The 16,167-nt window shown below is 40.5% G+C and overlaps 1 protein-coding gene across 1 annotated transcript in view; it reads left to right on the top strand.

The window, feature by feature from the left end:
- Nucleotides 1–12,921: 12,921 nt before the first annotated feature.
- The window catches only part of LOC124605519 (FAS-associated factor 1), a 152,363-nt gene continuing 149,117 nt past the window's right edge, over nucleotides 12,922–16,167 (top strand). The window contains exons 1-3 of the mRNA XM_047137262.1: nucleotides 12,922–13,131; nucleotides 13,252–13,320; nucleotides 13,403–13,709. Of these exons, the coding sequence (XP_046993218.1) occupies nucleotides 13,093–13,131; nucleotides 13,252–13,320; nucleotides 13,403–13,709 (415 nt within the window). The 5' untranslated portion in view covers nucleotides 12,922–13,092. The remainder of the gene's footprint in view (nucleotides 13,132–13,251; nucleotides 13,321–13,402; nucleotides 13,710–16,167) is intronic.

Here is a 16,167-nt window from a genome sequence, read left to right as displayed (position 1 = left end):
AGACTGGATGTCCAGAGAGAGGCCTTAAGCGCTTAAGAAAGTCAATTCCAGGGACAGGACTCTCAACATCCGCCAGATGGAAGGTCCACAGAACTGCAGATCAGAAGCGAATTGCAACTGTAGCATGGCTTCACAATGGAGTTTGATGTCTAAACTATTAGCTGCTGGCCAGTGTGGCGGAGTGGTTCTAGGTGCTTTAGTCTGGAACCGCGCGACCGCTATGGTCGCAGGTTCGAATCCTACCTAGGGCATGGATGTGTGTGATGACCTTAGGTTAGTTAGGTTTAAGTAGTTCTAAGTTCTAGGTAACTGATGACCTCAGATGTTAAGTCCCATAGTGCTCAGAGCCATTTGAACCAACCAGTTATTAGCCAGGCAGAGTGAGGGTAAGATGTTGTTGGAAAGAGAGATTATGGGATAATGCTTGCATCAGCCCCAGTGTCAATCAAGACGTGCATTAGTTCATGTTGGTTAAACTGTCGAGCATAAAGAGGCATCCAGACCCAACGTGATTGATCGATGATGGCTGATTTTGAGGGTAACGCTCTGGACAAGAGATGTGGGATGTGGTGCCTACTGTGGCCCACGTGGTACACACTGTAGCCCATGTGGTGACTTTTAAATCACACAGCATCCTTGAAGTTCACGTTGATCCAACACAGTGGGTAGGTAGAGGGGAGTGCAAACATGAAGTTCTGATGTCTGCCACTAAAGTGTGGTGGGAGCCATCGAGTGTAGAAGGTGAGGAGTGGGTGGAAGGGAGTGTAGGTAGTGCAGCTGGTCTGCCGCTAGGTGGCTGCACTGCTCTGTCGCATTATGCATGAGATCTCATTGGACCTACTTCAGTTGGGTGAAAAAGAAGGGAAGCCACATCTGAAGAAGGACTAGCAACGAATGAAGCAGAATCTGTTAATTTGTTCTTGCAGAAGTGACGAGCTGGCAGTGTTGCACGACTTGGTATGCACAATCCGCATGCCAAAATCAATGTTCCAGTGTTTCTGTAGACAAATAATAAGAGTTGTAGTTGGATGTCCTACAGAAGCTTGACTATGAAAATGGCCCACGAGGCTAGCAGGATGTTAGAATCAAAAAGAGCACGTAAGTGACTCCAGAGTTGAAGGAGATTCTATCATCAATTTTTTCTGCATGAAAACATGATGAAAAGCTTCCTCTGGTGAACTGAGAAACGTGCTTGATGATGATCTGCCTTGTGTTGAAGTACCTCAGCAGCAGGAGGCAGTGTCATGGTTAAATCACTGAAAAGTTCCAAGGCAGTGTGTAAATATCCAGTGAGGCACACAAACCATGTATCATCACTGGTGATGCTGCTAATAATATCCAGAACAGAGTCCACCAGGGCAAAGCATGTGAAAGGTCTGTCCGTATTGAGGGGAGGCAGCTTATGAAGTGGCCAGGGGGGGGGGGGGGGTGACCTAAGCCAGCACTGAAGCACAATTCAGGGGGTCACTCATCACAGCAGATGTGGATGTTGTTTGATAACATGGGTGCGAATGCAGATGATGTGGAAGACACTACCAGGGTCGTAGCGATAGCTGTAGCTGTTATAACATGAAAGAGTCCAGAATGCTCGAACTGAGTGGATGGGGCGGCACTACCCAAAGGCCAGAAAAATGACACAAACTGTGATAGGTAAATGCTCACGTGCTGCACAGCCTGATGTGGGGACATTACGCCTGGATCCTGTTTGATCACCATTTGTTCGAGCTGGGCATTCATTGCGCTATAATCTAAAGTGTCCAAGATGGCTGCCATCGACGGTGGAGGGGCGGCAGCGGACTCCACTCAGAAGACGTGAAGGGGGCGTGAAACGTAGTATTCGACATACTTTAGACGACACTCTGTACTGCACTCGAATATATTGCTTGGCACACGATCTCTGATGTGTAATACGACAAAGAGGCACTGGTCCTGGCAAACATTCTTCACAACTAATGGCGGTAACCACTGAGGAAAGTCAGCTTGACACGAAACGCACAGTAAAGGGGTCACCACTGTGGTTACTCCAATACTACGTCATAGTAGAAAGTATTAGAGGCACACTTTTCAATTATATACACTTTATTATCAGCGTCTTTACACAAAGCTCGTGGCGAATAGTAACAATGACATACAAGATGAAGCAGACAAGAAAACACACAGCAAAACAAGTCAAAGAGTTCATCTTCACGGAGGTGGCTGTCGACTCATATTGAGTCAACTGCCGCAAAAAAAAGTATAATACATCTTGTTTACAGTACCTACAAGCACCTTTAAGGAAACATTACTATGAATTGTGCTTCTGCAAATATCAGTATTTATAGAAATAATGAGAATTGTAAAACTACACAGCATTAAATTCATACTTTAGGGCTATTAATTTACTATAATTTTAACTTTTAAAATTATTATATGATCTCGGAACATGAATATTAAGAAGTAAATCATTCAGCAATTCTTGATTATGTGTGATACATAGACTGAGGTGCCAAAGAAACTAGTATAGTTATGTGTATTTAAATACAGAGATATATAAACAGGCAGAATAAGGCGCTGCAATCGGCAATGCCTACACAGGGTGTTACAAAAAGGTACGGCCGAACTTTCAGGAAACATTCCTCACACACAAAGAAAGAAAATATGTTGTGTGGACATGTGTCCGGAAACGCTTACTTTCCATGTTAGAGCTCATTTTATTACTTCTCTTCAAATCACATTAATCATGGAATGGAAACACACAGAAACAGAACGTACCAGCGTGACTTCAAACACTTTGATACAGGAAATGTTCAAAATGTCCTCCGTTAGCGAGGATACATGCATCCACCCTCCGTCGCATGGAATCCCTGATGCGCTGATGCAGCCCTGGAGAATGGCATATTGTATCACAGCCGTAAACATTACGAGCACGAAGAGTCTCTACATTTGGTACCGGGGTTGCGTAGACAAGAGCTTTCAAATGCCCCCATAAATGAAAGTCAAGAGGGTTGAGGTCAGGAGAGCGTGGAGGCCACGCAATTGGTCCGCCTCTACTAATCCATCGGTCACCGAATCTGTTGTTGAGAAGTGTACGAACACTTCAACTGAAATGTACAGGAGCTCCATCGTGCATGAACCCCATGTTGTATCGTACTTGTAAAGGTACATGTTCTAGCAGCACAGGTAGAGTATCCCGTATGAAATCATGATAACGTGCTCCATTGAGCGTAGGCGGGAGAACATACTGACGAAACTAAAATGAGCTCTAACATGGAAATTAAGCGTTTCCGGACACATGTCCACATAACATCTTTTCTTTATTTGTGTGTGAGGAATGTTTCCCGAAAGTTTGGCCGTACCTTTTTGTAACACCCTGTATAAGGCAACAAGTGTCTGGCGCAATTATCAGATCGGTTACTGCTGCTACAATGGCAGGTTATCGAGATTTAAGTGAGTCTGAACGTGGTGCTACAGTCGGCGCATGACTGATGGGACACAGAATCTCCGAGGTAACGATGAAGAGGGGATTTTCCCGCACGACCCTTTCATGAGTGTACTTGAACATCAGAAATCCGGTAGAACGTCATATCTCCGACATCGCTGCGGCCGAAAAAAGATCCTGCAAGAACGGTACCAAAGACGACTGAAGACAATCGTTCAACGTCACAGAAGTGCAGCCCCTTCGCAAACTACTGCAGATTTCAATGCTGAGCCATCAACAAGCATCATCGATATGTGCTTTTGGAGCTGAAGGTCCACTCTTGCAATCTTGATGACTGAAAGACACAAAGCTTACTCCTCGATGGGTGATGACAGGAGACATGTTGCCTGGTCAGGCTAGTCTCGTTTCAAATCGTATCGAACAGATGGACGTGTAGGGGCGTGGAGACAACCTCATGAATTCATGGACCATGCATGTCAGCAGGGGACTGTTCAAGCTGGTGGAGGCTCTGTAATGGTGTAGGCGTGTGCAGTTGGAGTGATAAGGGACGCCTGATACGTCTAGATATGACTCTGACAGGTGACATGCACGTAAGCAGCCTGTCTGATCACCTGCATCCTTTCACATCCATTGTACATTTCGACGAACTTGGGCAATTCCAGCACGACAATGCGACTCCTCACACGTCCAGAATTGCTATAGAGTGGTTCCAGGAACACTCTTCTGAGTTTAAATACTTCTGCCGCCCACCAAACTTCCCAGACATGAATATTATTGAGCGTATCTGGGATGCCTTGCCATGTGCTGTTCAGAAGAGATCTCCACACCGTCGTACTCTTATGGTTTTATGGACAGCCCTGCAGGATTCATGGTGCAGTTCCCTCCAGACATTAGTTGAGTCCATGCCACATTGTGTTGCGGCACTTCCGTGTGCACACGGGGGCCCTACATGATATTAGGCAGGTGTACCAGTTTCTTTGACTCTTCAGTGTATATTTTATATTGTAACATTATCTTGGAATCTACGAATTAACCATTTTGTGGCTGCTGGGTCCGAGTGTCCTGCTTGCCCGGCCAGCTAGAGAGTGAATCTACTATATTGTGCACCTTGTGCAGGCAGCTGTCTCAGCCCTATGACCCCTCAGGCTACAGCAGCTGTAGACTAATCGAATCGGATGTTCGCAAGTGCACATTGAACCAGTCTTCAACAATACTCTTTATAACATTAGTATCATACTGTGAGGTCTCAGTGGTTGCAATTCTTACAACCACAAAAGAGACTAATCAAGCTTTCTATTATAAGATTGCTATGTGCTGAGAAGAAGTTATTTTAAAAATATGATATGAATTTCTTATTTGAAATTGAAAACTTGTGTAACCTGAGTTATATAATACCAATATATGTGCCTATAACCTATTAAAATCTCATTAACACTGGATAAACAAGTTCCGAGATATTTAGTTTTAAAGTGAACAGTTCCTAGCGAAGATTCCCAAAATATGGACCATCTTCCGTTCTGCATGACAGTGATACATCAGTTATGTATGATAATTCACACTATTTCTAATTGAGCATGTTTGTATCATGTGTAGGTATTTTGTCGATTAGAAATTTAGTTTACAGTTACTTGGCCATGCATGTCGTTTTCTGTTCCACGCACTGTGAGAGTTGCTAACAAGAGAACCTCCCCATCGTAGATTTGGTTATAAGTTCCTGTTTTCTCGATTGATCTGTGTTCAGTTTTTCAAGGCCTATCCACTGTGCCAACTTATAACTAAATCTGAGGGGGGTGCGATGGGGAGGTTCCCTTGTAAGAAAGTGCACATATCTTGCTGCACTATTCGCCTTTTACAACATCAGATACATAATTTCTGTAGGATAACTCATGCCCTTTCACATCATACAGGGTATCTCTCCTAAGAATAGCCAGACGCATTTTCTCTGGTGTTTCAGCAGACATATGCAATTTCCTTTTTGCATTCTGTAGCATGAGTCAGCCCAGACCAATAGCGCTCATTACTTCTTTCATGCGACCCCCAATATTGACGGAAACCGCCAGTTTGTTTCCCATTACAAACAAAATAATTTTTGAAACGAGTTTTGCGTCCCCATTCGTTAGAGCGATCCCAGATTAGTCTAGTGCAATGTTTCTTTTATCGATAGGAATTGACAGGGACAGTAAAATATGAAGAAAAACCAGCACTCCATCAGTGACATCAGTGCCCTGGCCCTTGCTAGCTGCTGCCTCCAAGCATTGAGTCGTTGCTTGAGTGCTACTAGATTGACTCATAAGCAGAAAGGAACCAGGTCGAAGAGAAAGCTGTAGGGCTTTCCGACATAGGAAGAAGAACAAATAATGACAGCATTGGCAGGAAAGTTGAAACGCGAGTAACAGCGAACCGCCATTCTATTGTGCACATTCCCTGCTCCCATAGGTAGGTGAATATGAATGTCCCTAAAGCCATTGGCACAGGGACGAGTTAGCGAAGGTGCTCTACGACTTTTGTGACGCCTTTTCCGGCTATCTCACGTTCTGCAGCCACTTCGTCAAGTGAAGCATAAAATAAGTTCTGTGATATTTCGGCGCTGTGTCACGTAAAGTAGAACCTGTTGGAAGCAAGAGCGCTTCCTATGTCACAAGCAGAAAGCTTGAGCCGTCCAGAAAGCAAGCCGCCATATTGTACTTGCCTTGTTAAGTAGAAGCCCATATTCGGTAGGTTTTGTGTTATACCTTACACCCCATGAATATATGCTGTTTCTAAGCACCGGCTATTGAATGTCTCGAGAACGAATCGTTATTTTTACGATTTGTTGTAATAACATTACGAGAAACGTCATAAAGGTCGTTAAAGAATTTTCTTATTTGGTTATTATCGCTTTTTAACACACATGTTATCAGAGTAAGCTGCTTTAAGGCACGGCGCAGTAAAGAATCCTGAAAAACATGCCGTTATTGTTGGGATTTTTTATAATTAAATGTAAATTTATAACATATAGGTGATTAAAGACTACAGACGATTTCAAGATAAAATCCGAACCCTCTTATAATGTAGCTGCAGTCTAGTGAAGTGTGAAGAGGCACCATGTTACAGTGCAGAGATTAGGCTAGTATAAGGTTCGCGTCAGCTAAGTTACTCGAAATTCTAGGGCCCAAAAGTCTCCAAGCATCGGTAGATGTGCCAAAAATAAACTGACGGCTCCAGTATGTAAGAACTTATTTTGTGGAAGTAAGTTACCTCAACAATGAGGTCACTAATTCGCAACAAATAACGGCTAGAGGCATTACACTTCACAGAAAGAGACATGGAGGGAGAAACAAAATACACTACTGGCCATTAAAATGCTATACCAAGAAGAAATGCAGGTGATAAACGGGTATTCATTGGACAAATATATTATACTAGAACTGACATGTGACTACATTTTCACGCAGTTTGGATGCATAGATCCTGAGAAATCAGTACCCAGAACAACCACCTCTGGCCCTAATAATGGCCTTGATACGCCTGGGCATTGAGTCAAACAGAGCTCGGATGGCGTGTACAGGTACAACTGCCCATGCACCTTCAACACGATACCACAGTTCATCAAGAGTAGTGATGCGTATTGTGACGAGCCAGCTGCTCGGCCACCATTGACCAGACGTTTTCAATTGGTGAGAGATCTGGAGAATGTGCTGGCAGGGCAGCAGTCGAACATTTTCTGTATCCAGAAAGGCCCATACAGGACCTGCAACATGCGGTCGTGCATTATCCTGCTGAAATGTGGGGTTTCGCAGGGATCAAATTAAGGGTGGAGCCACGGGTCGTAGCACATCTGAAATGTAACGTCCACTGTTCAAAATGCCGTCAATGCGAACAAGAGGTGACCGAAACGCGCAACCAATGGCACTCCATACCATCACGTCGGGTGATATGCCAGTATGGCGATGACGATTACACGCTTCCAATGTGCGTTCACCACGATGTCGCCAAACACAGATACGTCCATCATGATGCTGTAACAGAACTTGAATTCATCCGAAAAAATCACGTTTTGCCATTCGTGCACCCAAGTTCGTCGTTGAATACACCATCGCAGGCGCTCCTATCTGTGATGCAGCGTCAAGGCTAACCGCAGCCATGGTCTCCAAGCTGATAGTCCATGCTGCTGCAAACGTCGTCGAACTGTTCGTGCAGATGGTTGTTGTCTTGCAAACGTCCTCATCTGTTGACTCAGGGATCGAGACGTGGCTGCACAATTCGTTAATGCCATGCGGATAAGATGCCTGTCATCTCGACTGCTAGTGATACGAGGCCGTTGGGATCCAGCATGACGTTCCGTATTACCCTCCCGAACCCACCGATCCCATATTCTGCTAACAGTCATTGGATCTCGACCAACGCGAGCAGCAATGTCGCGATACAATAAACCACAATCGCGATAGGCTACAATCCGATCTTTATCAAAGTCGGAAACGTGATGGTACGCATTTCTCCTCCTTACACGAGACATCACAACAACGTTCACCAGGCAACGCCGATCAACTGCTGTTTGTGTATGAGAAATCGGTTGGGAATTTTCCTCATGTCAAAACGTTGTAGGTGTCGCCACCTGCGCCAACCTTGTGTGAATGCTCTGAAAAGCTAATCATTTTCATATCACAGCATCTTCTTCCTGTCGGTTAAATTTCGCGTCTGTAGCACGTCATCTTCGTGGTGTAGCAATTTTAATGGGCAGTAGTGTAGATAGGAACTGTTCGAATACTGAATGAGATGCTGTATGGAAAAATATATACAGCATTGTATAAAATGGTAAATAATATAATTAGCACAAATGAAAGGCTGAATGAAATAGGGATTAGCCAAACAAACCTGTGTCAGAAATGTTATCTTTAAGACACAGTAGTACATAGATTTACATGTGCTGGCAATATACGAAACTGGAAACGGCTCAGAGATCAACTAGCTTTTCTTATGAGATCTTCAAAAGACCATTTTGTACCAACAATGCTCTGCAGGCTGCAGGCTCACTATTTTCCAACATTTAAAAAAAATAATGGTATTCATTGGTTAATGAAACAGTACATGAGCAATGTCATTAATGATCTGGGAGATGACAATGGAATTGAATTCCACACGAATATGAAGTGCGAATTACATAAAATTATCAAGTATGCAGACCAGGAAAGTAGCATGGAAATATGCTTAAAATTGTTTTAAAAAGAGTGGGCACAGCATAACAACAGCAACCTTTAAAAATAAAAAATCTTATGTGGTAAGTTATATGGACTTTTTTAATTTCTGTTACTTAATTTATGTCTAAAAGTAGTTTAAGCAACACATCAACGTATCATGGTGAAATGCTCTGCAAGAAAATGTTAAAATCGCTTCATTCTGTGGATATGAATATTTTCCGATTTTGTCCTTCATTTTATCGTTTGTTTATTTTATTTAAAAAATAATTCTTTCATTAACATACCAATCTGAAGATTGATCTGACAGTGAATGAGTTTTGCACACACTTTTGTGTAACATTGTAATTCATTGTATTTAAATACAATGCATGGTTTTTGAAAAATCGTGCTGTATCTAATTTTTCTCTTCACCTTCATATTTTCCAGAAGTTGGTGGGGCTTCCTTACGACATTAATGGAAATAATTTCTGTAAAATTTAATGTTGTGAGCATTCTCTGTTATGGACGAGGTTGCTCATTTTGGTGAATATTTATAAGCTACTGTTCTCACTGACCCTGACATATATCCTTACCTTTTTATTACATGTTCATGGATACTGAAATTTTTATCTGTGTATACCACAGCCAGAAGAACACGACTAGCACATGGACAATGGAGGAAATGAGCATTTTAATAGCATTAACGATGGAATTTTATGCACATCTATTTTAGTGAACAAACTGTATTGTTTGCCAGCCAAAGGAAGCAGACAACTCCACTGCAGAGCGCTGAAAGCCTAAAATCACATTAACTAGTTCCTCCTGTATCCTGACAATGCTGTGTCCCTGACGTTTGACATTCTGCCTGTGTGCACATCAACGTTAGCTGCCTTGTCTGGTGTACTGATGCCTTAAACCTTGTGTTCACTAGCAAGTAAATTCCGCAAGTAACTTCTGCAAGTACTTGTTGACACGCTTATATTGGAACAAAAATTTGTGCAAGTTTTCTTCTGCAAGTTGCTTGTGTAAGAAACTTGCTGTAAGTAGTTAAGGGAGTGTTTCTGCAAGAGTCACGTTGTGAGAGAGGCAAGTTGAAGTTCACAATGTCGAGCACAGAAACCAGAGCAGCCGCTATGTTATTGCATTATTATTATTGAAGAAAGAAAGGTGAGGGATAAAGTTTTAAGAAAGCATTAAGTGTTTTGGTTAAGAAGTAGGTGCAGAGACGTACATGTTTAAGTTTTCAAGGAACTTTATTAAATAGACTAAAGTCAGAGAACTCTGGTCAGATTAAAAACTTTCTTAGAATGTCATATGCAACTTTTGAACGACTTTTGTCTGTTATAGAATCAAATATTTGGAAACAGGATACAAAAATGCAGCAAACTATTTCACCCAAAGATTGCCGTTTATCACCCTTCCATTTTTAGTAATAGGTAAGAGAAAAAGCACTTAACTATAAAACATTTGTTTATGGTTACTACACAGCCTACTCATTTATTTATTTTGTCTATTTTCAGGAGATTCGTTCCACCCCATCACATATCTTTTTCATGTGCCTTGTGCCTGTGTATACAATTTCACGCACTGATCTCAACTGCTGTCAAGCTTTGTATGAATGCTTGAAAAGAGAGTATTTAAAAGTTGGTATTTTGCTATTTCATAAGCTCACTCAAATAATTCACTTAAGCAGAACATTTGAAAAATAATTACCTTGTGAATGATCCACTTTGAATTATTCAGATAAAATAACCACCACATCTGATGGAGTGTCCATTGTGGAAACAAAGTTATATCATCTGATATCCAAAGATTATTTCAAGCATCATTCTCTGCCAAAATTTTTCAAAATTGCTTTTTGAATTCTGCCTTGTAATTTTTTGTGCTTTCTGCTTGCAACAAAGCTTTAACAAATAAGTTCTGAAGGAACACAACCACCATACACTTGAATTTCATCAGTGGGTTTCTGCATCATTCCCACAATCCCAAGGCATTTTTCTAAATAACATCAGAATTCGACAATGACAATTTCTTCCTTGTGCTAGGAGTCCTTGTGATTTCTGTTTCCACACAATGTTTCTACAAAATAGTAGGCCTATTTGCGTCAAATTAGTTTTCTTTGTTACCTTAGTCTCTTAAGTGAAACAAATACCATAATGTAGTATGTTTCTTACTATTCATTTTCGTAAATTTCAGATATAAATATAGTTATCTATATTTTTAGGTACCATCAAACTTAGAAGAATGGTTACAGATAGCCAGTGTTCAAAACAGATGGGACCTTTCAAATTGTTGGTGCTATGGGTGGAAAACTTGTAGTCATAAGAGTTCCCAAGGAAGAAACCGATGTTGTACTTCAATTATAAAGGCATACAAAGTATTGTGCTATTAGCACTGGTTGTATGTGTCTGTACATTTCATTTCTTTGAAATGGGAAGTAATGATGGAATATCTGATGGTGGAATTTTTGATAAGAATGAACTGTCAGACTGTATTGAGCCTAATAATGTGAATTTACTCGTTCCTCGAATTTTTCCCAGCAGAACTGTTCAGACATCGTATGTTATTGTTGTTGATGATACAATTGCTTTAAAAAAATTATTATTATATAGTGTCATATTGTATTATTTTAAGGGTCAGACATAGCAAAAATCGAGTGTTTGATTATCGGCTGTCTAGAGAAAGAAATATGTCTCAAAACTTTTTTCTTATTTATCTCCAAACACCTTTGATTGTTACAAAGTCCAGTTCTTCTGAATTCAGAAAAATCAAGGAAAATTGTCAAGGCAGTTTGTATTCTCCACAACTTTTAAATGATAAGTGAGAGTAGCAATTCCCTTTATTCAGCACATTTGATGTTCAAGATTCACAAATTCAAGGATAATGGCGTGAAGACAGGTAGATGGAAGCAAATGTACTACTGGATCCCTAAACATGCATAATTGGCCACTGCCAGTCAAGGAAGTGCGAAATGATTTTACAGAGTACTTTGTTTCGCCAGAAAGGAAGTTGACTGGCAATAAGGACGTCTTTAAATTTTCACTGTGTTTTTCATCTTAGCATATACATGCATTTGTATTGAATATGGCAAATACTATTTGTAAAATGTAAAATTTGTTTCAGTTACTAAATTGTCCTGTGTATTCTTTGGTGTGTAGGGTTGAAAAAAAAATTTCAATGAATCAAAGTGTTCCATCTTGCTTGTGTACAAATAATCTGGAATCCGTCCACTTTTTCATTTGCTCATTTTGATCACTTCTTGACTATATTCCGCATGCACATTATGAACTTTTTTTCCTGTTTTGTCGTCTGTTGTACCAAAATCTGTCACAGTGTTTTCGAGATCTGGTTTTTCATTCTATTTTTGAAGCCCATGTGATTTATGTCCCACAGTTTTGGGATGCTCTCCGTTTTTGTACTAGTAACTGCGGTTTTTCGCAATTCCACACGAATTTTGTCACCGACACTGTTTCCACGTCAAATAGCCTGGATGTAGTTTTTGCAAGCTACTTGCGGAAGTTTACATACCAGCAGGCACGCATTTTTAGCGGTCAGGCCGTCATGCCTGTTGGACGTAAATGAAAATGAAAGCCCATAACCGTCTGAAAGTTTTACCTGTCAGGTGTACACGTACGCTGTCTGGGCGCTCTGCCTGTCATACGTGTATGCTCCTAGCCACGAAATGGTTAACGTAACTTTTTCAGATGCTTTGAATGAGCAGTAAAATTTGACGACACACCATAAAGTGTGACATTTAGACGCTCGCTGGTTCTTTGTCCTCAGGGTGTTCATTCACAGAGCTCTCCGATCTTCGTCGTTTGGAAATCTGAAATCGTACAGGAAAAAATAATGTACAGTACAGTAATGAAGTAGCGAAGTTTTGTTCACAATACAAGTGGCAAGATAACAAGTTAGTGAGACTACTTACACTTTAAATGTTTTTCATTTAGTTTTCGCATCACAATCGGAACTATTTGTGCATCCAAGACTACGCGTGTCACCATTACAGCTCTAAACCTTACCAAAAACTAGAGCTAAACCTATGTACACAAGCTTAGAACAGCAGTATTTTGGTCAGATCAAGATGGCTCACCACTGAATTTCTTGGCTTCACAGTTCTGACGTCAGGGCCTCACCTTTTGTTTTATACCTCCTGAATATTTTCTCAATAATTTATTTAGTTAAGTCGGTCTTGTTATTTGTAAGACCTCTTAGTATCATCCATCCTCCAGTATTACATGGCAAGAGCAGATAATCGGCGACAGCCACGGTTTCTTGCAAGGGAGGCCGTGCCACAGCGCTATATTTGAAAAGACATATCGATTTGCATCGATAGTGCCAGAGGCGACAAAGAACATCAAGCGACGAAACAGAGCTGCCAATAAAACGAAGGGCTTTTGACAAACAGCTGAAACATGAAATTGCTGTGTAGTGCTTGAAGATAACCATTGTTCATATGGTGTTTTGCTGACAGTTGTATTTAATTTAACATACTATTTATTTTCATACGTTTTTGTCATGTCAGTGAACAGAGAAGAAGTTCTAGCCGATTTTCAGGTTAGTTTCGAACAAAATTTGAGTGTCTTACAAATAATACAGTGCCTCTGTTAGTTACTTTGGTCGCGCGTATCTGGATAACAATGAATATGTGTATAATATGCAATTTTTGTGTTGCAGGCATGTACAGGAATAGATGATGTTGCAGAAGCAATTCTGCATTTGGAGGAAACTAACTGGGATCTTTTGGTACAGTTCTTTACAGGTTAATTGATACGCTTTAGGTATTTTTACTTCATTTGTAATTAATCATTACTGAAATGTGTTTTAGGGTGCTATTAATCGTGTGATGCCCCAAGACACACAGACACTACCGTCAGAAGTGGATCCTGATGTTCAAATGGTGGAAGAAGTGAAACGTCCACGTTCTGTGTCTACAAGAGTTACTCGCGCTAGCAGTTCTAAACTATCGAGTGGTGCTAACAGTTCTCACCGTTTTCGTATGCCAACGAGTATCAGCGCCGATGTCATATCTCTTCCTTCAACGTCTCATGGTCGTGAAGCCAGATCACTGAATTTTCATGTGTACTTCAGAGAGAGGGATGCTAAACTCACAGTTTCAGATACAGATACTGTTGGTTAGTATGTGTCATGTTATTTATTGGGTGTGTTCTGTGTTCTTAATTAATGTTGGTGCTCATCTGTTCACATAATGTGGATAATGTCTCAGGTGTGTAGATTCATGGGTTTATTTTTCCTAATCTAATAAGTGTCGGAAACATCAAATGCCTGCTTATTGCTTGGCTGCTTCAGGATTTTAATGCACCTTTATCTTTCTTGTCTTTCATGGTATGTATTGTTACCATTCTATTAAGGATTGTATTATCAGAATATTTGCTGTTGAGAAAGAATTGCAGGCGTGCCTGTATCTTGAGCTTCAGTTTTTTAATATCTGTTGAGGCATGGAATCATGTTACCAAAATGATTACAGATATTACAATGCCCTCCATCTTAAATACACAGTGACCTTTTTTTCAAATTCGATTTCAGTTCATGATTATGTGTGAACTTCTCAAACTTAAAATTTTACTTGTTTCATTGCTATGAAATGTTAAAGTATGCCTGTTACATACCTCTGCCAATAAGTGGACGTTGTAAACTAGTACACTGTTGTAGAGATGATGCAACATGTTCAATTTGTGTTTGTTTACAATCTCTCTAAACACAAAACCATCTATGAATATAGATGTTCTCTCCCTCTCTCTCTTTCTCTGTAGAGAAGGAACAGTACTTCATTATGTCAGGGTCAAAAAGATGGCAGACTTGCCCATTTAGGATTCATTGGTGCAGCAAAGCATCTATGACTTACTGAAGAAAACATCTGACTATTTGTTCATGGCTTACTTAGAAAAAACTGAATCATAGTTTTGAACACTGGTCTTGTGAATGTCATATTAAAGACAGGCATTCATGATGAACATTTATGGCCATTGCCACTGAGTTACAATGATTGTAAATACACAATATGACCGATTTCACACTTATCCTACAGACATCTATAAGTATGTCTGTGGAATTCATTGTGCCTCTTGGGAGCTTCACTTTAACAACACTAACCCTACTGTGTTCCATCCTCATGGGATGTGTGTAGTTAACAACACATTTTCACTGTGCTACACAAATGCATTAAAACATAACTTAGCCTGCCATCTGAGTAACACGACGTATATAAGTTCTTGTACACGTAGCGAGATGTGTCGTTATACTAAATGAAAATTGCTAGTTTGCTTTTTTACTACAGTATTATTTTTATTGTTAGCTGGTTTTTGGCTTACAAGGCCTTGTAAGCTGAAAATCGTTTAACACAATAAAAGTAATGCTGTAGAACAAAAGCAAACTAGCACTTTTCATTTATAGCCTAATAATGTTGTTCTACCTAGAACCGACTTAAGATTCAGTTGACATGTATCATTACATTGATTGTTGGTGAGAAATAATAGCATTTTGCATATGTTCACTCCTTGTTGTCTTACATAAAGCTTAATTAGGGAAAAAGTGGCATTGGTCAGTGAAACACGTGCAACAAGCTGCCACCAACTGAACATTGCTGTGGTGTATAAAAGAATTTTTAGGTTCTTTTACGCCTGTACAGTTGTTTACTGTTTTAACATTACTAATGCCTAACAATAATTACAGCTTCTTTCAAATGATAGAGGCAAATAAAATACAAAAATAATACTTTTTTACGCTTCATATTTTTGTAGTGAAAGTAGTCATGCCAGTGATAGTGTATGGGCAGTAGCATTGCTACTTGGGTAAGAAGTAAGGGGTAGGTGTGGTGGTGGTGGTGGTGGTGGTGGTGGTGGTGGTAGCAAAGGTAATAAGACTTAAATTAAGAAAGAATGAATAACCTACTGTCTGGGCTTCACATCGGGCAAGTTGACGGAATGGTTAAGACATCACATAGCAGAATTTAAATTTGAACATTCTGATTTAGGTTTCACTTCAAAATCATTTGGGGCATATGCTAGTTTGATCCTTAAAACAATGCCAAGGCAGAGTCCTTGTTCTGTACATTTCAAATTGAGCGTGTATAGGCCTACAATCTGTGAAGATGTTGAACTACAGGGTGTGCACCAAAAACCAATCCTGACCAGGCGACTGCTCATTGTCGCCAGTCTATTGCCACCTACTATTTTGAAGCTGTTGTGATTATGTTTTGCATTGTCAGGACGGTGTGAGAAATCACTCTTCATGTGAGTAAATCTCATGAATTTGCCAAACCTAACCACGTGTTTCTTTTGTCCGTGGGACAGTCTAAAAGGGAAAAGTGTGTGAAAATAACCAAATAACATTACAGGATTTGAAGGAAATTCGTTGTAATGAAATTTTGGGAATTGATGCATCAGCATTATGCAGAATGTATATCTACATCGATACTCCGCAAGCCACCCAACGGTGTGTGGCGGAGGGCACTTTACGTGCCACTGTCATTACCTCCCTTTCCTGTTCCAGTCGCGTATGGTTCGCGGGAAGAACGACTGTCTGAAAGCCTCCGTGCGCGCTCTAATCTCTCTAATTTTACATTCGTGATCT

Source organism: Schistocerca americana, chromosome 3 (genome assembly GCF_021461395.2).
Source record: "Schistocerca americana isolate TAMUIC-IGC-003095 chromosome 3, iqSchAmer2.1, whole genome shotgun sequence".
In the NCBI taxonomy this organism is placed as follows: domain Eukaryota; kingdom Metazoa; phylum Arthropoda; class Insecta; order Orthoptera; family Acrididae; genus Schistocerca; species Schistocerca americana.
The sequence above is the reverse complement of the archived record's forward strand: the minus strand, read 5'-3'. Positions and strand labels throughout refer to the sequence as shown.